At 37.0% G+C, this 22,529-nt stretch overlaps 1 protein-coding gene across 9 annotated transcripts in view; it reads left to right on the top strand.

Annotated features, from left to right (window-relative positions):
- The window catches only part of BIRC6 (baculoviral IAP repeat containing 6), a 195,025-nt gene that overhangs the window by 98,481 nt on the left and 74,015 nt on the right, over window positions 1-22,529 (top strand). For 6 of the 9 annotated variants that reach the window (XM_036497048.2, XM_058668106.1, XM_058668105.1 and 3 more), the window contains 15 exons: window positions 93-226; window positions 765-902; window positions 2,598-2,725; window positions 5,268-5,399; window positions 6,483-6,698; window positions 8,292-8,475; window positions 9,048-9,203; window positions 10,315-10,448; window positions 11,617-11,770; window positions 13,462-13,578; window positions 15,496-15,650; window positions 16,738-16,864; window positions 18,237-18,347; window positions 19,907-20,040; window positions 22,205-22,332. In XM_036497048.2, the coding sequence (XP_036352941.2) occupies window positions 93-226; window positions 765-902; window positions 2,598-2,725; window positions 5,268-5,399; window positions 6,483-6,698; window positions 8,292-8,475; window positions 9,048-9,203; window positions 10,315-10,448; window positions 11,617-11,770; window positions 13,462-13,578; window positions 15,496-15,650; window positions 16,738-16,864; window positions 18,237-18,347; window positions 19,907-20,040; window positions 22,205-22,332 (2,148 nt within the window). The remainder of the gene's footprint in view (window positions 1-92; window positions 227-764; window positions 903-2,597; window positions 2,726-5,267; window positions 5,400-6,482; window positions 6,699-8,291; window positions 8,476-9,047; window positions 9,204-10,314; window positions 10,449-11,616; window positions 11,771-13,461; window positions 13,579-15,495; window positions 15,651-16,737; window positions 16,865-18,236; window positions 18,348-19,906; window positions 20,041-22,204; window positions 22,333-22,529) is intronic. The other 3 variants (XM_004582721.3, XM_004582720.2, XM_058668102.1) reach the window with 1 other exon arrangement.

Raw genomic sequence — 22,529 nt, 5'->3', positions numbered from 1 at the left:
TTTAATTCTTTGTGGATAATTCTATGACTAATAACTGGAAAAAGCTTATTTTAACATCATCTTGCTTGGTATTTTTTAATATCTATTTTTAGGGTCTTCATGTTACTTTCCTGCATTGGACAAAGGTCACTTAGTAACAGTGGAGTACTAGAAAGCCTACTTAATCTTCTGGATAACTTATTGTCACCTCTTCAGCCACAGTTACCCATGCATAGACGGACAGAAGGTAGTGGTCTTCAGTAAAAACCTAAGAATCCAGTAAATACTGCTTTCATAAAATACTTAAAAATATCCATTATCTGCACATTTGTTTTTTTCATGTAAATTCATTGATTGAATTAGTACTTCATAAATCTATTATAGCTTTTTATTTGCACTTCACACTTGGATATTGTTATGATTTTTTTGTACTGTCACAACTAAAACCAAATTTTGTCATAGAAGTTTAAGCTTTAATGAACCATTGGTATTCTGGTCAGTGATGATAATGAGTTTCATTTCAGCCAGAAAATTGTTAGAAAAATTTTAAAATCTTAGAATGTGTTCTATATGAATTGTAAGTTGAGTTACAGCTTTTAAGTCTAACAGTTTTCTTTAGTGTTTTTGTAATTGATTTGTTAATTGATAGTTTCAGTCTGTTAAGCATTAGTGTATATAGTTATATGATATACTTTAGGGTTTTCCTTTTATCTCAGTTGTTTTATCAGCTGATGAGCTCTAATAGTCACCTGGATCTCTTTCTTTTTCCTGTCCTTGCTGTATAGGAGTACTAGATATTCCCATGATCAGTTGGGTGGTTATGCTGGTGTCCAGATTGCTGGATTATGTGTCAACTGTTGAAGATGAAGCAGCAGCTGCAAAGAAGCCTTTGAATGGTAAAGACAGGGAGAGGTTTCTGACAGGTACCACAGTTTATACTAATGTGTTGGTGGGACGTTTGACTTACTCTGCAGGTGTTCCTGATCTGGCTAGTGACATGGAGATGCCCAGCAGTATGTAGTTTATGTAAAATGTGATATTTAAGGAAAGAAATTATATTTGATGGACAAGCTCCTTTGGTCATGGATTTTCATTTTTATTTTACTCTATGATTTAAAGATTTTTCTTTAATTGGAAATGCAGATTCAAGGAAATACAGAAAGATTTTCCATCTGTTGGTTCACTCACGGGTGAACCAGCTTCTTCCAGGTCTCACACGCAGGTGCAGAGTCCCAAGACTTTGGACTCTCGCCTTCCCAAGCCACGAGCAGGGAGCTGGATGGGAAGCAGAACAGCCGGGACGTGGTCTAGTGCCCATATGAGATCCCGATGCATACATTGCGAAGACTCTAGCCACGAAGATACTGCACTGGGCCCAGCTTTTCATTTTTAAATACAACTGTGCCTTTCACAAAATTTTTCTGTTGCTCTTTGAAACAGTTTATAGTAAGCAGAGCTATGATTGAATTATGAAATGGAAATTTATTTGGCATTCTTGTGTGTGTTTCTATTTTAATATAATGTTTTCCTGAACAAGTGTAGATGCATTTAATGCTCAGAGAAATTTGTTAGTTTTATGTTTTTTTTAGTTGTATTTTCTTTTATAAGGTATAAAGCAATCAAGCATCAGTACCCATTTTTTTCTACTCTTGGCAGTTAACAATGCTTTTCATTAAAGAATTTGAAATAATTAAATCTGATATGTGAAAATTATCTTTACAAAATTTTATAAAATTTGGAATTCCACATATTGTCAGAATTTCAGTATATTACAGTTTTCTTGAAATGTTTTATAGCTGAACTAGGGGTTTTTTTTGTTTTATTTTGTTTTGGAAAATGATGGGTAGGGAATTTGTTTTTTATTGGTTTTGAAAACTCATTTTTATATGTTGGTGATTGTACTATTAAAAAGTACAGAGTTTAGATGTAGGATTACAATGAACAGTACTGCAGTATAATATTGGAATAGCTTTGGAAATCTTTACATTGTTCATCTACTGTGACAACATTGATGGCTTGTCAGGATTTGAAGAATTTGAAGTAAGACTTCAGTAATGGGTAGTACCAAAAAAAAAGATGATTTAGGTTAAACAAACTTGTATAAACAACCAGAGATTCTTTATTAGTAGAGTAAGGTATTAAATGAATTAGATGGAATTGGAATTTTCCAGACAGTTAAAAAAATGAATATAATTTCATTTTTTTAATTATTTAACTTTAGTTTGTTAATTCTTAGTTGTAATTTTTGAGTACCCTCTTTTGATCTCTGTGTAAAAACATGTGTTTTGATTGGACAGTAGTATTTGCTGTTCAAACTGTGTTGTGCAAAAATTAGTGCTAATGTTGTGGAAGAAGATGAATTCCAGGCTGAAGGGAAGGTGAGAGCAGAGAGCTCATGTCTTACAGTCATTCAGAGTGCAGGTTAGTGCAGTGCAGTGACGGTGATTGCATCTCTCTAGGGTCAGTCATCTGATGATTTTCTTGCTGTGCTGTGCTTGGCTATAGCAGCTTTGTTGTGATCGTCACACTTGTTCTAGTGTTTTTCATTTTTTATATTTGCAAGTTCCTTTACAATGTGTTCAATGGAAATATTAATAAGTCATTTCCTTTCCTGTTAGGTAACCAGTGGAGTTTTATTAACAATAATCTGCATACTCAGAGTTTAACAAGATCATCAAAAGGCAGCAGTAGCCTGGATAGATTATATTCCAGGAAAATCAGAAAGCAGCTTGTTCATCATAAGCAGGTAATTATCAGTACATTTTTCATTTTAACGCTTAGGAATATTATTTGAGCAGTTTTATGTGGTTGACCTGCCGTCACCTGGATCTTTGCTGTTAAATTTGGTGAACTACTTAGCTTAGGGAAATTACTTAACACTTTGCAGACTGAGTTTCATTTGTACGATGCAGCAATTGCAATTTACAGGATTTGTATGAAGTCTTTAAAATGTTTACCCTTCACATCTGTATTACTACCTTTCAAAATGAGTTGGCTATTGTCTCCCTGCTTTGATTATTCTTACTTAAATTCGTTTTCTATTCTTAACCCTCAAAAATTATTTTTATATACAAAACTGATCATACCATTTCCTCCTAACGTTCCTTGTGACTCCTTGTTGACTTTTGAGTGGAAGTCACATTATTTATCAAGATATTAGGATAGTTGTCATCTGCCCCTCTTTCCAACCTTCAGATTTCAGTTTCTTAAATATGAGCTTATGTTGAATTTTTATTGCTGAAAATGCGCACACTAGTGTTCTCATGTAGGCTGTCTTTATGTGCTAAGAAAAGTTTTCTTCTCCCATGCCTTCCGCCATGTAACTGTGCTCTGCACATTTCTCTGAGAAAACCTATTTTTTTATGTCCTCCATGGCGGGCTTCTTTCGTTCAAAGAGATGCTTCTAAGATTGATGCATGTCCAGTTTATCAGTAGTTCTTTCTCATTTCTGACCATTATCCATTTCTTTGTCTTCCCAAATTTCTGCATCCTTTTTCCTATTAATTAACTCTTTCTGTAACTGTGTTTCTATTAATAAGCTTTTTAATTGTTGGCTTATTTTTACATTTTATTCCCAAATGTATTTGAATCTGATACTGTTTAGTATGATTTTAATTAATGTTAATATTAAAAAGGTATTTGAAATAAAACAAAGGTAAGTTCCTATCAAATGATAACCCTAATAGGTTGGGTGACAACAAATCTTTGAAAGTCACTGTTACAAAGAGAAGGGGAGAGACGGAGAACTTGCCTTCCCTGATCATTCCCCAGTGGCCGCACTGGCCGGAGGTGAGGGGGTCTGAAGCTTGCAGCTTCTATACACCTTAAAATGGCTATAGGGCACTATTCAGCTGTCTCGTGTCTATTTTCATCTTGGTATTTAACGGTTTATAGTGTAGAAGCCTAAGTGCTGAACTTGGCAGATTTTAGGATAGTCTAAACTGACTTCAAACTCTAACAAGGCATATGTCAACACTTGAGGTGCAGACCAGTTTTAGGAGGTGTGTGCAGAGAAATTTTCAGTACCCTAGTGAGGACTAACTCATCTTTGTGTCCTACCTAGAAAGGTATATGTGAATCAACGCTGACTGTTTCCTGTCTGTTCTAAGCTTTCCTTGTTGTTCTCTGTCTATTCTAATTTTGTTTTGGGGGGGCGGTTTTCTGGAGCGACTCTTATGGTCATTGCCAGAAAGGGTGGGGATCCAAAGTTGGAACTAAGACCAGAGAAAGCTCCTCTCTCTAGTCGTGAAGGTAGTTTACTGTTCTTCTGTTTCTGAGATCTCGTGTTATTATTAAAATATCGTCTGTCCCCCTGTCATTTTGTGACGTTTTTCAAGATAAACACATACTTTACAAATAAAATAAGGAACATAACCAGGAAGTATGAGTTCTGTCTTGATTTATGTGGCTGCTGTGTATTATATTTGCTTGTGTTACTTGGCTGAGGCTTTTCTAAATGGTGACTTGTAGAAATCTCAAAGTCAACATTTGTAAATGACTAGAACATTTGTAGTACTAGCTGCATTGGAAAGGCAGACACACAAAGTGAGTGAATGTGAGTGACAGACAGATCACCTGTCAGTGTGGTGGTTCACATCAGGATGACCGCAGGTCAGGCCCCAGTCAGGAGCTCTTTGGTGGCCTTGTATTTGAATCTGAGGAATCAGTGTATTTGAGTAGTCATCTGAGTGCTTTAGTGGGAAGCCTGAAGTAGAGCAGGCAGGATTCTGCTCTATTGTGATTTGAAATGTGGATATCACAAGCTGTGTTTTAATGGCTGTGCTAAAACTTGCTTCCGATTTCTTTCAAATCAGCAACACAGTTAAATTTTTATTACTGGGCCTGGCGGCGTGGCCTAGCGGCTTAAGTCCTCGCCTTGAATGGCCCGGGATTCCATAAGGGCACCGGTTCTAATCCTGGCAGCTCCACTTCCCATCCAGCTCCCTGCCTGTGGCCTGGGAAGGCAGTTGAGGATGGCCCAAAGCCTTGGGACCCTGCACCCGCGTGGGAGACCTGGAAGAGGTTCCTGGTTCCCGGCATTGGATCGGCACAGCACCGGCCCGTTGCGGCACACTTGGGGAGTGAATCATCGTACGGAAGATCTTCCTCTCTGTCTCTCCTCCTCTCTGTATATCCGGCTTTGTAATAAAAATAAATCTTTTAGAAAAAAATTTGTATTATTGTGTCTTTCAAGGAGTATTTATACCATTAATGTCATGTAGGAATTCAATGAGGAAAATAATACATGTCTTCATCTTTTTAAGATCAAATATTTTGTTTTTTTAAAGCAACTTAACCTGCTAAAAGCAAAACAGAAGGCTTTGGTGGAACAGATGGAAAAAGAAAAAATACAGAGTAACAAAGGATCCTCATATAAACTCCTGGTAGAGCAAGCAAAGCTAAAACAAGCTACTTCAAAGGTATGAAGTAAACATTGTAATGCGATTTCCTTAGAAAAGTTACTTTCCCCCTCAGTATTTTAAGTTGCTTTAGAAGTTAATTGTCTTTAATAATATTTAGGAAATTTAGATACTTTATTTCCTGTTTGTCAACAGAAAAAAATTATCTGCCCTAGACAGGGAGTGAAGTACAGAGACTTTTAGCCAGAGGAACTGTGAGAGGTGTGTGTAAGTGATGCTTTCTCCAGTATGTGACTTCTATGGTAGATTAAATTTCAGTCTTAAAAATAAAAGGAAACCATGGATACGCATTTTGTATTGTTTCTTCAAATATTACATTATAGTCTGCTAGATTCTGAAAGGACGTTAGTTGAGGTTTAGTGCTTGAGGTTGTATTTATAGTTTGTATTTATTCCTTACCATCAAGTTAGTATGAATTATGTTGAGAATATTTTAATGCTTACTTAAAATGATAGATTTGTCCTGTTATCTTGTTGTACAATGTTACTCTCCTAAAATGTTATTTTATTTCCTGTATCATACTCTAAATGAGAGGTAAGGTGAATTAATATAGTTTGTAATCATGCTTTTTTTTTAAAAAAATTATTTGAATCAGAATGAAAAATGGAAGCCAGGGTCAGGAAGAGAGAGAGAGAGAGAGAGAGAGGAGAGGAATGAGCGGGGCAGAGATTGACTGCTTGCTTGCTTGATCTATCTTGGACAGCTTATCCTCCAAATAGCTACAGTTGCCTGGGCTGGTCGTGGCCAAAGCCATCAGCCTGGAACTCCAGGCAGGTCTCCATGTGGGCAGTTGGGCCTCCGGTGGTCCATCCCCCAGTGCTTCCCGCGGCTTCCTCGCCTGAAACTGGATTAGAAGTGGAGCAACCGAGAGCCTAACCAGTGTGCAGATGGCTGATCTTTCGCATCACTCGGCTTAACTCACTGCTGTTTAGCATTGGCCCTATCGTTTTTACTTTTGAAGCTTATGGTTTGTTTAAATGTTTTGTTCTGTAGAAATTATATGTTTACTGAGTGAATAAGCTTGTACTGAAAAATGTTTCTTAAGTATTTATTGGTTTTAATGCTATAATCTTTTGTGTACAGCATTTTAAGGATTTAATTCGTTTACGTCGGACAGCAGAATGGTCTCGTTCTAACTTAGATACAGAAGTTACGACCACAAAAGAAAGCCCAGAGATAGAACCACTCCCATTTACTCTGGCCCATGAACGGTGTATTTCAGTGGTCCAGAAACTTGTTTTGTTTCTCTTGTCCATGGATTTTACATGTCATGCAGATCTCTTACTCTTTGTTTGTAAGGTAAGTAAATTATTAGGCTTTTGTAGGTTCTGATTTATGGAGTAAGAAAACCATTTAGAATAGGGAGTATTAAATTATTTTGATTATAAAAAATAATATTGCATCTTTTGACTTTCCATTTTTGTAGTTTATTTTTTGTTGCTTAAAAAGTGAACAGTTTTTGATATACTCTTGAAGACAGTATTTTGGAATGAAATATTAATTAGGTGCTTCTTACAGTGATTGCTTTCCTACAGTATATTCACTATTTATAGAAATCATTATTGTTAGTAATTTTTCAGGTTTATTTATTTTAAAGGCACAGTAGTTAGAAAAAAGGGGAGAGAGCTTATATCTCCAAATGTCTTCAACAGTCAGACTGAGTTAGGCTCAAATCAGGCGCCTGGAACTCCATTTGTGTCTCCCACATGTTTTTCTATCTTTTGCTACTTTGCCACACACCTCAACAGGGAGCCAGAGCACCTGAACTCCAGCCAGCACTCGCATGGGACTGGGGTTTTAGGCAGCAGCTTACCTTATACCTTAATGCTAGTCCCTCTAGTCATATTGTAATATTGATTCCTGGAATTACATTATTTGACATTCCATTTCTAGTGATTATTTAATCACTAAAAACAAACATATTATAATATTTCTTTACTGCTAATGTAATTGTAGGTTTCTTCTTATTTTATAATTTTTTTAAGATAGAGCAACAAAGGAAGGGATGGCAAGATCATTCCCTCTCTGTTGGTTCTCTCTGCAAGTGATTGCAACAGCCAAAGCTTGGGCTATGGTGAAACTAGGAGTCAAAGTGGGAACTCTGTCCTTGTTTCCCATATTAGTGACAGGGCCACAAAGTAACTGAACCGTCATCCACTGCTCTCCCAAGTGTATGAGCTGGAAGCTAGATCAGAAGCCGATTGCGCAGAATTCAAACTGGAACCCAGATATGGGTGCCGTTCTAGCAAGTACCAGCTTAACCCACTGTATTGCAATGTTGGCGACATTTTTTTTTTCTTTTTTGTTTTATATTTCTGTTTCTTTTACCCTTCTCTCCCACTCCTTTTCTTTCCTTGTTTTAAAAATGATTTTTTGACCCAATTGATCTTCAGTCTGCTGGGTCACTCCCCAAATGTCTGAGATGGCTAGAGCTGGGTTAACTAAAAGCAATATTCAGGAGCTTCTTCTGGGCTTCCATGTGGGTACAGCTGGCTGGATCAGAAGTGGAGCATTTGGGATTTGAACTGGTGACTGTATGGGAGGCAGCAGCCTGCAATGCTGCAGTGCCAGTCCTGCCCATTTTTCTTAAAGGTTCATTTTATTTCAAACATAGTCATGAGATGAAAGCAGGTATTAGATATCTTCCTTTAGTTGCTTCACCCTCCAAATAATGTTTGGAACATTCAGGACTAGGCCATGCCCAAGTATGGAGTCAGGAACTCCATTCCGGTCTGCAGCATGGCCAGGCACTTGATCAGAAGCAAGGAGTAGTGGACACTCAAACCAACACTCCCATATGGATTCTGGTTTTCCAAATAGTAGCTTAGCCTAAACCTCTGAAATAAAATGTAATTGCTGTTTAAGATTGTGATTTCCTTAAACCTATTTCAGGTTCTTGCACGCATTGCAAATGCTACCAGGCCAACTATTCATCTGTGTGAAATTGTGAATGAACCACAACTGGAAAGGCTGCTGTTACTTCTTGTTGGAACTGACTTCAATAGAGGCGACATATCTTGGGGTGGAGCTTGGGCTCAGTATTCCTTAACTTGTATGCTGCAGGATATTTTAGCAGGTTTGTAAGGATTTACTTTTCATGGCATATGTTGAATTTAGGTTGTCACTGCTCCATGAGTTAGTCTTTTAAAGAAGTTACAATTCCTCTGAAAAACTTACAGGTTTCACAGTTAGTGGAGACCTGTGATAAATCTACTTAAAGAGGTTGTTAATGGGCTTGGAGATTGGGCTGGTCTGTTTTATTTCTAGTAAGCATTGTGTTAACATTACTGGTTCCTTATTTGGCCTTGAGGGGATTATTGTTCTCAGTTTCTGCATCTGTCAATTAAGGAAAGTAAAAATACTTTGTAAGATCTTTTTTTTAAATTAAGGTAACATATAAAATTATTATAATAATGACATCTATGTATGTTGAGCTTTTTTACTGCTCACCATCTGTCTTTGATGTTCAAAGATAATGCAGTGAATCCTAACATCCTTTGGGTAGGTGAAATCTCATTTGCCTTGGGTTCTCTTATGATAGCATGTATTTTGCTATTTTCTAAACGACAGGAAAAATTGTGATTTAATATGATCTGTAAGACTGTGTATATATTATTAAAGTGATTAGGATTGTCTGCTTATGTGTAGGAGAGTTGTTGGCTCCGGTAGCTGCAGAGGCCATGGAAGAAGGAACTGTTAGTGAGGATGTCGGAGCAACAGCTGGAGACTCCGATGACTCCCTACAGCAGTCTTCCGTTCAGTTGCTGGAAACCATAGACGAGCCTTTGACACATGACATAACAGGTAAGTGTTCATGTTAGCGTGGGTGGCAGGTCCCAAGGACTGGGACATCTGCTGCTTCCCTAGCTGGGCGTTTCAGCAAGGTGATATATCAGAAGTGCATCAGCCTGGATTAGAACCAACATCTGTGGAATACCAACATTGCAGGGATCAGCCTAGTGTGCTGTGCCATGAAACAGGCCCTGTCGTGATCTCGGTGTCTCTGCTAGTGTGTGCCATGCTGGAGTTAAATTTATTGTACTTCCACCTCTCTGAACCTGTGTCTTCTCTTAGGGTGTGGATTTATTTTCTTTTTATATGCATATAGAGTAACCCTAATAAAAGATGTCAGTGTGGAAACCTTTGACTTACTCTTTTAATAAAGGGTAAAATTTGTCATAAAAGATACATACTGTATAATGAATGACACGTAGAGTGTAATTGAATGAATAATATTATTCAAAACATATTAATGATTATTCTACATAGCAGAGTTTATAGACTTGGGCCTTCCATTGTGGTGCAGTAAGCAAAGCTGCCTCCTACACTTCTGGCTTCTCATTTCTGAGTGCTGGTTCAAGTCTTGACTGAACCTTTTTATTTAATTCTCTGCTAATGTGCCTGGGAAAACAGCACAGGATGGCAGAAACTTGGGCCCTGCCATACAGGTGAAAAATTCAGATGGATCTCCAGGGTACTGAGTACTGACAGCCCTGGCCTTTGCGGCTATTTTGAGATTGAACCAGCGCTTGGAAGATGTATCTCTTACATTCTCTGTTTCTCTCTCTTTCTCTATTTTTTAGTCTCTCTCTCTCTCCTTCCTTCCTCTCTTTCCATTTTCAAATAAATAAATCTTTTTAAGAAGTTTATGTCCCTTGATTTAAGAAGAGTTAATGATGTTTTATTCTCTTAGGAAATCAACATATAGTTGCAGTGTTATAATTCTTTCGTGCTGTTGAGTATCACATAAGCATATTTATTTTAATTTGCTAAGTGTAAATAGAGAGTTTTAAAAACACATCAGCAGGCAAGTGTCATGTGTGTTAGTAGAATACCTTTTGGGTTACTATAAGTAGTGTATTATGTAAGTTTTATGTGATACTCTGCCAATACAATAATTTTCAATTATTTTAAGGTGCACCCCCTCTCTCCTCTTTGGAAAAAGATAAAGAAATAGACCTGGAGTTACTTCAAGATCTAATGGAAGTAGACATTGATCCGTTAGATATTGATTTAGAAAAGGATCCTCTTGCAGCCAAAGTTTTCAAGGTATTTTGATACATTAGAATATTGTTCACAATATTTCTTCTCACATTTTCTGCTTTATACGCTTAGAAGATGGAAAGATCCATATTTGTCTTCAAATACAAGTAATTTTAGGGGGTCTTCAAGTTGTACATTGCCGATATTAGAGTAGTTAAAAAAAGTCCAGCAATTAATTAATTAATTTACACCACTTTTAGTAATGTAGGAACAAAAATTAAAAGAATAAGAACCACTGAAGAGCAGTTGGAAGTGCAGTTACAGAATACCAACGGTGCAGTAAATATTTAAATCTTACACAGGCTGAGCTTGTTGCAGATTATCGTTTTGGCCTCTGCTTCGTGTAATACTTTAATGTTCTTTTAACTCATAGTAGATACTTACTAAAGATGCTCCTTTGGCAGAAAATGCATCAAATGTTCTTGAATCTTTCTTTGAAAATATATGTATTTTTTTATTTGAAAGGCAGATTTATAGAGAGAAGATGATACATAGATATATAGAAAAATCTTCCAGCCACTGGGTTACTCCGTACATGGCTGCACTGGCCAAAGCTGCGAGTCGGGACTCCCTGCCTGGATCTCCCACATGGGTATAGGGATCTAAGGACGGGGGCATCTTCCATTAACTTCTCAGGCCATAAGCAGGGCTGGATTAGGTGTGAAGCAGCTGGGATTGGGTTGGCAACATATGAATATAAAGGATCACCTATTAAACCATGACGCCAGCTGCCCTGAACCCTTCTTGTAAATCATTAAAATTAGAAGTGACAGAAGCTGGCCTTTGCCCAACCTTTGGCAGGCATGGTTGCCATTATGGAGTGTGCAGATTGAGTTGTTGGCTCTACTCTTGACTCTGCTTGCCTGTGCATACAGTCCTCAGTTGCAGTGGTGGTGCAGAGTACTTGGATTTTTGCTGCACTCAAGAGGGATCTCGATTGAGTTCCCTGCTGCGAGCTTCACCCAATCCAGTCACAGTTGGCCATTGCTGCCATTTAGGGAGTGTTGCACAGGTGCTCAGACTGTTTCTCTTTCTTAATCTCTCAGATTTAGATAAAATTTTAAGCAGTTTATAAATGAGTTGGAAATGGTGACAGTATTCAATTTGTGTCAGTGAAAAGATAAAAATAAATCAATTTTTTTTGCTTTGTCTTCTTTTTTTTTTAATTTTTAAGCCAATAAGCAGTACGTGGTATGATTACTGGGGTGCTGATTATGGCACATACAACTACAACCCTTACATTAGCGGTCTGGGAATTCCTGTAGCAAAGCCACCAGCAAACACGGAAAAGAATGGATCACAGACAGTTAGTGTTTCTGTGTCTCAGGGTAAGTGTGTACCTATATCTTAAAACATGTGCTACTCTTAAAAGAATTCTAAATTTGTGTCTACTGCGTCCCTTGAGAAATTGAGCTTGGTTGTGTGCTATCAATGTTAAAGCCGTTGAAATTTGGTTTTGCATTTTTTTAGTCATATAGAATAGGTCAAACAATCTACATGTTTAAAAGTATTAAAGACTTTCATGCTATTATATGTCTAACAAAATGCTACAAGTCACTACAGACAACGTTTTTTATCCCAAATTATTTGAGAGTTCGTTGTTCACTCTAAGTTACTTCCTTTAGTTTACAAAGCCAGACATTACACATGAACATATCAAGAGTCAGCTTTCATTGAAATCAGGAATTTAATGTTAACTACGGTCTCATACTGAGATCCTATTCAAATGGTGGGCATTGCTCAGAAGCCGGTCTCTATCAGTGCCTTGGCACTTCATTTTCAGAACTTTTTAGTGTTGTTCAGTTTGCAGCTGTTCTATGCTATCTGTCCTTGATGCTGTTGCATATTTGACTGTTTTGTATAGTGGATGTCCCTCAGTTTACCTTTGTGTGCTTTTTGCTCATATTTTGATTGAGGTACATCTTGGCATGAAAAAAATGGATTGTAAATTCCTAGATGATCTGTGAATTTTATTTGTCCAAACTTAATTCTGTTAATTTTAATCAGGGAAGTTTCTGCCAAGTTTTCCATTGTTGAATTTCTCTTAACCTTTGTAAAAGAAAATATTTGAGGCTTTGGGAAGCAGAGTAATAATTGGAAACAATATAAATATCCTGTTTCTTACCAAGGTTATTTTTTTATAAAATGAATTAGCTTGTTAATTCATTTAGTTATGCATTCACAATTAAGTTATGTGGAGATTATAATTTATCATTTGTTTTTTATGTTTTTATTCTTTGTTTCTTATTTTCCTTGTGAAATTTATCATTTATTCTTATGTGTAAATACTGTGCAACTGATCATTTAAATCATTTTTTGTCATGTGTGTATCATTTAGTACCATTAAGTATACTTAAATATAGTGCTGTCATTATTTATTTTAATGTTTAAATTGTCCCATGTTTGACCAGGAGGAGCTGCCTAACTCTAATGTTTGTACTTTGTTGTTTTTGAGCAAAATGTGATGCCTCATTTAATTTTACCTTCCCCTGCGTAAGAATTATCTGCTTGTGAAAGCAGTATAGTATTTCAGAATCTTGTTTGCGTTTTTTAATTGCTAAAGGGATCTGGTTAAGAAAGCAGGATTTGGATGCTAGAAACACTTGTGTTTTTTGTGGCCGTTTCCATGCCCTTTACATGGACAGAGCGAGGGTGTGTGTGTGTGTGTGTGTGTGTGTACATGGACATTTGCATTTGTATTTTTTTCTCTCTCCATAAAGTATTACTTTCTGTTTTCAAGGGCTGTATCGCTTAGTTTTGACAGAGACCTGGCTCTCATTGTCCTTAATGCATTGGCTTTTGTTTTTTTTTTTTTCCCTTGAAGTTTTGCCTGCCTCTGTCTGTATAGCCAGACTTCTGTCTACCCACTTTGCACAGATGTGTACGCCCTGCTCCAGCTCTCATACTTTCTTCTGGGGTGTTTTTGCTTAGTACCGTCAAGATGTTAGCATTTTATTGTACATGGCAGAAATGAGTAATAATGGCAAATGTGCTCTTCCCATCCGATTGTTTTTTGTAGCCTTGGATGCTCGCCTTGAAGTTGGTCTTGAACAGCAGGCAGAACTTATGTTGAAAATGATGTCAACCCTGGAAGCAGATTCCATTTTACAGGCACTAACAAATACATCTCCAGCATGTAAGTACAACTAGCCTGCTTAGAAAATTGTTACATGTGATTTATCCCTTGATTATTTTTGGGTATGTTCGACAAGGCAAGGACCTCTACAAGAATTCCCAGTCTGAGTGAATCATCGGACAGAAGATCTTCCTCTCTGTCTCTCCTCCTCTGTGTATATCTGGCTGTAGTAAAATGAATAAATCTTTAAAAAAAAAAAAAAAAAGAATTCCCCGTCTATTGTAAGTCTGAATGTATCACTTCTTCCCTATCAAAGTTACTAGTATATTGAGAACAAAAATAGTGAAATGATCAACATGAGAAAAGTGCAAGCCAGACACCTCGTATAGAGCTCTAATTGTAGTTCAAAATGAATTGTGCTGTTGTGAAGTTAATTAAATTCCTAAAGAAGACTGGGGATTAGTTAGTTGTGAATTCTTTTCATTATAGTTTTTTGATACAGTGGGTTTTTTTTTTTTAAGATTTATTTATTTATTTTTTTTATTACAAAGTCAGATTCCAGAGAAGAGGAGAGACAGAGAGGAAGATTTTCCGTCCGATGCTTCACTCCCCAAGTGAGCTCAATGGCCGGTGCTGCGCCGATCCAAAGCCGGCAACCTGGAACCTCTTCCGGGTCTCCCACGTGGGCGCAGGGTCCCAAGGATTTGGGCCGTCCTTGACTGCTTTCCCAGGCCACAAGCAGGGAACTGGATGGGAAGTGGAGCTGCTGGGATTAGAACTGGTGCCCATATGGGATCCCAGGGTGTTCAAGGCGAGGACTTTAGCCCCTAGGCCATGCCGCCGGACCCCCCATAATGTGTTTTTGAGCTAGCTCAACTGTGAAGAGGTAGCTGGAAGGCAGCCTTTGGTAGTATGTAAATGAATAGGCATGGCTGTGTTACAGACATAAACGCATTGCTAAATTTGGCTGTATCAGTTCATAGTCACTGACTTGATAGATATTGCTATGCTTTGTAGATCTCCGCATGTCAGGGAAGTACAGTTACAGAGAGCTCTGCTTTTCATCCAGGCTGAGAAGAGAATCATAGTGTATTTTCTGGCCTGTTTATAAATCATGCCATCTTTTCTGGGCTAGAGTGAGTAACGTGTTAGAGATGATAGGTGCTAGGTATGAAGACCACTTCTCTTCCTCCCTGAAGTGCATCAACCTGTGTCAGAAGAGAAGTGTGAGGTTTTTGTTTTTCTATATGTTAAATTGAATTCTTTCAGTTTGCACTCTTCATGTAGTTTGTGGCCCTAGAATCAAAGGAGAAAAGAGGATGTTTGGTAATCTTCATCTTGGTACACTAGTGTTGTTGTTTGTTATCATCTCGTGCTGTAAGCCTTGTTATAGGATCCTAGTCTGCCCATCATCACAGACTAAGCACTTACTAGAATGCCCTTTTGAAATGGTACATGCTGCTTTTAATATTTTATTTTGATTATTCTGCACAACATTGGCCCCTTGTTGCATGTGGTATTGTGCATAAATGAAAAATCTGTCTGAATTTGTCAGTGTTTTTCTGTCCCTCATGGTATGTACTCAGTATAATTAGTTTGATGTAGAACCAGAGACATTGGAGCCTTAAAAAAGGTTGATTGTAATATACAGTCAGCGTTAACAATCAGTGGATCAGAAAGTAAATAATTGTAAAACTACCATAGTTTTAAGATAACATCCCTCTTTTTGTTATTCCTTGATTAATTAAGAAAAATGTGATTAAAAATTATCATAAATTCTTTTCTATTGATAAGTGAGTCTTCAGAATTTGAAAGTCCCTGGTCTTTTTAACTTTCATGTTTGATTCTAAACACAGAATTTTAAATGCTGTAGAGATTTGAGCTAGTCTTGTATAGTACAACTTGTTTGTTTTACCTACTGCGTAACACATCTTCTGAAACTGTGTACGTAAAATCATATTTATGTTTGATTTCCAGTATCACAGTCTCCCACTGGTACTGATGATTCACTTCTAGGAAGTTTTCAAGCAGTGAACCAAACCAACCAACTTATTATCCAGCTGTCATCTGTCCCAATGTTAAATGTTTGTTTCAACAAACTTTTTTCCATGCTTCAAGTCCATCATGTCCAGGTATGACTATGAGAAATGGTATATTTATACATAATGTTGCTGGCTCAACAAAAGATGGAGCTAATTGAGAGGCTAATTGAGTCGCTTTAGTTATTAAACCTTGAAAGAAAATTGGAAATAGTTGAAGATTTCAGTTCCTTAGTTATGGGCCACCTGAAACTCAGGTTTTTAAGTTGTGGCATTATAGTTCTTGCTAAATCTGATTTCTTTCTTTTTATTAAGATTGATTTGAAATGCAGAGTGCTGAGAGTATAAGGGTGGGACAAGGGATGGAGAAAGAGACCTTCTGTCTTCTATCTGCAGTGGCTGTAATAGCTGAGGGTTGGCCGTGCTAAAGCCAGGAATGCAGAACAGATCAGCCATGTGGGCCATCTTGTGTTGCTTTCCCAGGCACATTAGTGGGAGCTGAATTGAAAGTAGATCACTTGGGACTCCAATTGGTGGATATTGGATAAGCAGTATCTGAACCTGCTACACAACGTTGACCCCTAAGTTTGATTTGATTTCAAGTCTTGAACCAACTGTTGTTATGTGTAATAAATATTTATGTAAGTGAGTTGAGCCGTATTTTGTTTCATCTAAACTTTGAGGATGTGTTGGTTTGTCAAAAGAATTGTAACTAGCAAGGTATTTAATAGGATAAATTGTTCTTTTATTTACTTTGAAGGCAGAGTTACAGAGAAAGAGGGCAAGGCTACACAGAAATATTTTCTGTCTGCTGGTTTCCTTTCCAAATGACCACAGTGGCCCGGCTCGGCCAGGCTGATGTCAGGAGTTAGAAGCTGCTTTTGGGGACTCTAACAGGGGTTCAGTGGCCTAATAAGCATGTGGCCCATTTTGTACTGCCATTTTCTCAGAGCATTAATCGGGAGCTGGGTTGGAAATGGAACAGCTGTGACATAAACCAGCATCCATATGTCATGCTGACATTATAGGCGACAGGTTAACTTGCTGTACCACAATGCCAGCCCCTGTATGAATGAATTTTTTTATTCAGGATAAGGATTTAGATTGAAGATTTTTGTTGAAACAGTGTTTCTTAAAGATAATAGATACATTTTTACCTGTCAGTATCTTTCTTTTGCAGTTGGAATCACTTCTCCAGTTGTGGCTCACATTGAGCTTGAATTCCAGCTCATCTGGAAACAAGGAGAATGGAGCAGACATTTTCTTATATAATGCTAATCGAGTACCTATAATTTCATTAAATCAAGGTAAGACTTACTAGAAGGAAAAATTTTTGATATACTACAAATAAGCTCAGAAGGCAGTCATTACATTTGAATATGCCAGATCATTCTCACTGGGGTTACATTGTTTCAGTGAGGGAAGCCATCCCTGCCTTTTGAAAAATGAACTAACTTAGTCTTAGCAAAAATAACAGAATAATCTTTTATTCTCTTTACATTGAATTTCCTTAAAGTTTCCTCTACTTTCACTATTCTGTTACAGCAGGTGGTATTTCCCTTCCCCCAGTCTAAAGTAGCCCAGGGTTGGTCTCCTGGAGAAAGAAAGTTAAATTCCATTAGCAGTTGTCTTATCTTTTTCCCTTGATAGATGTAAGGTATGAAAGTAAAATATATATTTCAGCAGCAAAACAGCTAGTCTTAAGCTCTTGCTACAGTGTTAAGAAAAGTTAAGTATTCCTGAGTCCTTCTCCCTTGTCTTACTCAGCTATGAAAAATTCTCTTAGTGATAAAACAAACTGGTTCGTGATTCTAGTTAAACTTGCCCCTAAAATGTATATACCTCAATATATACATTTTATATTCTCTCTCCACGCACACACACATGCACACACACACAGTATATAATATATATAGTGTAAATACTCAATATATGTAAATAATGAGTGGCAGCACCATACATGCATAAATATACACAAACGTGTATATTTATTTATATTTATATTTATTTATATTTATTTAGAGATCTTCCGCCTGTAATTGCTCCACAAATCACCCCAATCGCTGCAGTCATGGCCAGACCAAAGCCAGGATCTGGGAATTCCACTTCAGTTTCTCACAAGGGTGTCTAGATCCCCGCTTCCCCCATTTGCTGCCTACAGGCACACTCGCAGGGGAGTGGCTAGGGAGCAGAGGTGGGTCTCGGTGTCAGGCACTCCCATGTGCAAGGTGGACATCATACTCCCAGGACCAAATGCCCATTTCATATTTGTACATGTTTAGTAAATTATTTGCCTTCTCCATGAGTGCTTCATATCTGGGCTTTCCTGACCACCCAGTTTCTGTTGTGAAGTTGCATTGATTTTGATTAATATAATCTATCCTTTATCTTGCAATATGCCTTAATACTTTCCAGTAGCACACAAGTTATATGGCTATAGAAATGTCTATAGTATGGAAAGCAACAGAAATTTATGTTATTATGTTATTTTATGTCCTGTGGGCTGAATCTTAAGCTTTGCCACAAAATGTTATCTACTCTTAATGTTTAGTTGAATTAAGTGGGCAACTATTTCATTGATTTGAGAATACTAGTCAGTGAATTCAGTTAAAGAATAGGTGTCTTGTTTTTGAATTTTTTTTTGAGTAAAAATGTTTTCTGTTTCTCTTTTCTGCATAGCATCAATAACTAGCTTTCTCACAGTGCTTGCTTGGTATCCCAATACTTTACTTCGGACGTGGTGCCTCGTGCTTCATAGCCTAACACTCATGACAAACATGCAGCTTAACTGTAAGTTCAAATATATTCATTTAAATCCCTGACATAAACGTTAACCATCTTGATTTTTAAAATTTGGTTCTAAGAAGCGATAACATCAGCAAAATGATTGAATTATTTCAGTGTAAACCATTAGAGAAAGTTCAGATTATATTTGTATCTTCTTACCGATTATTAAATTGAAACTAATTGATTTCAGCATTTAATGTCAAATTTTCCAAGTATTTAGCTTATGTATTCTTTTTAGAAATCTTTGTACTTAATAGCAGTTCACTTGTGCTGTTCATAGAGATGTGACTGGATTCCCAAGTTTTCTTTTCTTGTTGTCTTCATTTTTTTTGAAAGTTTCGGATGCATTGGGTGAGGTATGGCAGACATGGGTGGGAGTAAGGGAGAGGTGGCCTCCATTCCCTGCTTCACTCCCCATACTCCTTGCATCAGCCAGGACTGAGCCAGCCCAAAGCCAGGAACTTCAACCAGGTCTGCCAGATGGGTAGCAGCTGCCGCCTTTCTCAAGCCATTAGCAGGGTGCTGGATTGGAGATGGAGCAGCTGGAACTCAGATCTGCACCCATAGGGGATGACTACATCACAGACAGTGGCTTTACCTCCACAAAACTGGCCCTGCCTTCTCCATCTTAAAGATATGCTTGCTGGTTACAAATATCGTTTTTCAGATTCTAATGCTGTATGAAACGTTTGTTTTACCCTACCCAAACACCCCTTTTTAATTTAAAGTTGTAAAATAATAATGAACCTTCTTGAAAAGGAACCTGAAAGTGGTTGTTTTTTCCTTTTGGTTCGGTCCCCCCGCCCCGCCGCCCCCCGCCCAACCCCCCCCCCCCCCCGCCCAACCCCCCCCCCCCCCGCCCCTTGGTGACCTTACATGTTTCAGTGGCATAAGCGTATTAAACTATGTTAAATAGTGTTGATGGATTTTAGTTTTCCCATTTAAGTCAAGGTTGTATTGGTTGTATTTAGCGTTCTTGACTGTCCTGTGAAGTAAAAACCTCAAGTTTATTTTAGAAAGCAACTTTTAGCCATTTGTGAATATAAATCTGCATTTCATTTGGAGGTTATGACAATGTATGGATGGCTTTATAGAGCGGGCTCCGGCACATTGACAAAGATGTTAATAGATTTTAACGTCAAAGTGCTATTCTTCCTCATTTGGGATTTATTTTCCAAAAATGGAATCAAAGGTACTGCTCTCTGATGCTAAATAAAGGTTTTGCCCACGAAGACTTTTATTCAGCTCACAAAACTGGTGTTTCCTGTTAAAAGTATATAATGTGTTTAATTAAGTCTTACAATGAATTTCTTTGACTGTATGCTGAGTAACATGCACAATAAACATTAATGTTTTCATAATTAGGAAAAAGGCAAGATGAGGTATATGGTAGGTAAAAAATACAGAAGTTTGGTAGGAAAAAAACATTGAAACTCTCATAATGAAAACTGTTATTTCGGAGAATTTATGAAACTGTTTTGAAATGTGCGTTCTGTTTCATTTTCTTTTTTTTTTTTTAAGAGTTTTTTTTCCCCTCTTCACCCCTCCTTACTGTTTTGTAGCTGGATGCACTAGTGCTATTGGAACTCAGGAAAGTACTGCACATTTGTTGGTTTCCGATCCAAACCTTATCCATGTGTTAGTGAAATTTCTTTCTGGTACCAGTCCACATGGAACAAATCAACACAGTCCACAGGTAGTATACTTTCAACTAGTGATCTGAAACAGTGCTTTTAAAGGAAAAGTTTTACTACTAAAGTATTTAATAATAATCTTTGAATATCTATATAAAATATTTGCTGTTACAGTGACAGTAATTAGTAATTATCTTTTAGCAGAATATTAAAAGTTTTGCTGTAGGCAAATGCCTTTGCACTATATTTTTGACTGTTTAAGAAACGTTAGTACTCATTAAAAAGTTTGGTAAGGACTTCAAAATAAAAGAAGAGCCCAATAAATCTGTTACATAGACCTTTGACAACAAGATACTAGATTATCCACCGTTGCCTATATATACAGTGTCATGACACATATAAAGAGCAGAATATTGGAGTTGTTTCTTCAGCTGAAGACCTATATAATTTTAAAATACAAGGGGCAATGAGCAGGGGAAAAGGAGGAAAGAGAGGGAAGGTGGGGAAACCTCCACAACAGCAAAAGCGTATAATGGAAAATGAGAAGGAAGAAGATAGAGATGTGTCATTTATGCTCTATTGTTAAGGTGACTATTTTCATTAATCATTTTATAGTACTAATTTTTATTTAACAAAATGAGTCAAGGTTTATAAGACTTTCTCACTGTAGCTTTCTTTCACATAAATTTAATTTGTTACTATTTTGTAGTACTTTAGTGTAAATATTTCTGCTCTATTATATTTTCATATAAGATTTAGTATTTGTATAATTTTTTTAAATGGTGGCTATTCAACGTTATCTTGCAAGTTTCCAATTTTTTGCATTTGTTTGCCATTAGACACTTTCTAATTAGGTTGTATAATGCAAAATAATTGATTTCCTTATTAGTAAGCATTTAAGAAGTTTCTGGTATTTGCCAAGAATTAATCTCTGCCTTCATAGAACTTCAATTCTGGTGAATACATTTTATGCACTTTAATGTTATAGATCATAATGAAATAAGTAAGGTAAGGGAAACAGCAGTAAGAGCTGCTGATAGATGGGGTTAGGGTTTCTGGTGGATGCAAAGGTGTGTTACTGAGTGACAATTACACATAAGCTGTGTGTATCAGTAATTCTGTCCTTCCTATTTTACATTTAAGAGAAGATACAGCAAATTCTAAAATGATGCATCTGGTCAGTGGTAAGGTAACATGCTGGGGAGCATGTTGCTGTGTGAAATAGTTTTCCCTCTTGTTTGGTTTATGTTTCAAAAGTGTGGGAAATGTGTAAGAACAAGCATTTCTGTTATTTTTTATACTCTACTATTTTTATGCTCAGATTAGAAATTATAATTGTTTGGAGGATTAATGTCATGTATTTTTCCTGTGCTCCTCAGACTTTTATTATCTGCCCATCATACCAAGTTAGCATAAAGCGTATTAATGTCAGTAAGTAGGAGTGTTGACATTCCTCAGGTTGTTTAGTTTAGATTTCATTATCATTTCTTTTTGATGATAAAGTAGAGATTTAGGAAAACAGTGTTTTAAACATGGTAAAGGTTTATCTTTACCGTTAGCTTTTTTTGTGTGCTTGTTTTTGTTTTATTTGGCCTGTAGAAGTTAAGTGTTTTGAAAGGGGATAATGATTTAGGTTTTCTATAAAATCTATGCATACATTCTTTATACAAAGATGTTCTTGTGTAGTTCCGGAGATTCTTTTCTGTGATGAATTGAATAATCTAGAGTCCTTTGTTGTGACAGAGCAGGTAAAGTCTCTGTCTGTAAAAACAGTAGTGTCCCAGATGTGCACAGGTTTGAGTTCTGGCTGCTCCACTTCTGATCCAGTTCTATGTTCATTGGAAAAACAGCAGATAATGGCCCCAGTGCTTGGGTTCTTGCCACACACATGGGAGAATGTGATGATTTTTCAGGCTCTTGGATTTTGCCTGGCCCCAGTGGCTGCTGTTGCTGCCCTTTGAAGAGTGAATCATAGGATCGAAATCTCTCTTTTTCTCTGAAAGTCTGGCTTTCAAATAAATAAATAAATCTTTAATGAAGTAATGTGAAGTATAAATTATAATTAATTTTGACAGTTGAATTTGTAATTTCCAATTAAACATATCAGATTGTGAAATACTTTTTCTTGATAATTTTTTTCTTCTTTCTTATGAAAAGTTCATCGGTATGTCTTTTGAATTTAAGCTTGATACTTCTTAAATGAGTGATATATATGTGTCTCTTCAGGTTGGCCCAACAGCTACACAAGCTATGCAAGAATTTCTTACCAGATTACAAGTACATCTTTCTTCAACATGTCCTCAAATATTCAGTGAATTTTTGCTTAAATTAGTTCACATACTTTCAACAGAAAGGTAAGTTTCAGTGTTTTCAAATGTGCTTACCAGAACAGTACTGTAATTCTGAGTTTTGGGGAACATAGGGATTAATAGGGGGAAGCATTTATAATGTGTTCCCTGATTGTTTCCATTTTTCTTCTTTATGACTCTCAAGTCCTCTATTCTGTAATCTGAAAGGAATGCAGTAATTCACAACTTGACTTGCTTTTAAT

This window comes from Ochotona princeps, chromosome 8 (assembly GCF_030435755.1).
Source record: "Ochotona princeps isolate mOchPri1 chromosome 8, mOchPri1.hap1, whole genome shotgun sequence".
Classification (NCBI taxonomy): domain Eukaryota; kingdom Metazoa; phylum Chordata; class Mammalia; order Lagomorpha; family Ochotonidae; genus Ochotona; species Ochotona princeps.
The sequence above is the reverse complement of the archived record's forward strand: the minus strand, read 5'-3'. Positions and strand labels throughout refer to the sequence as shown.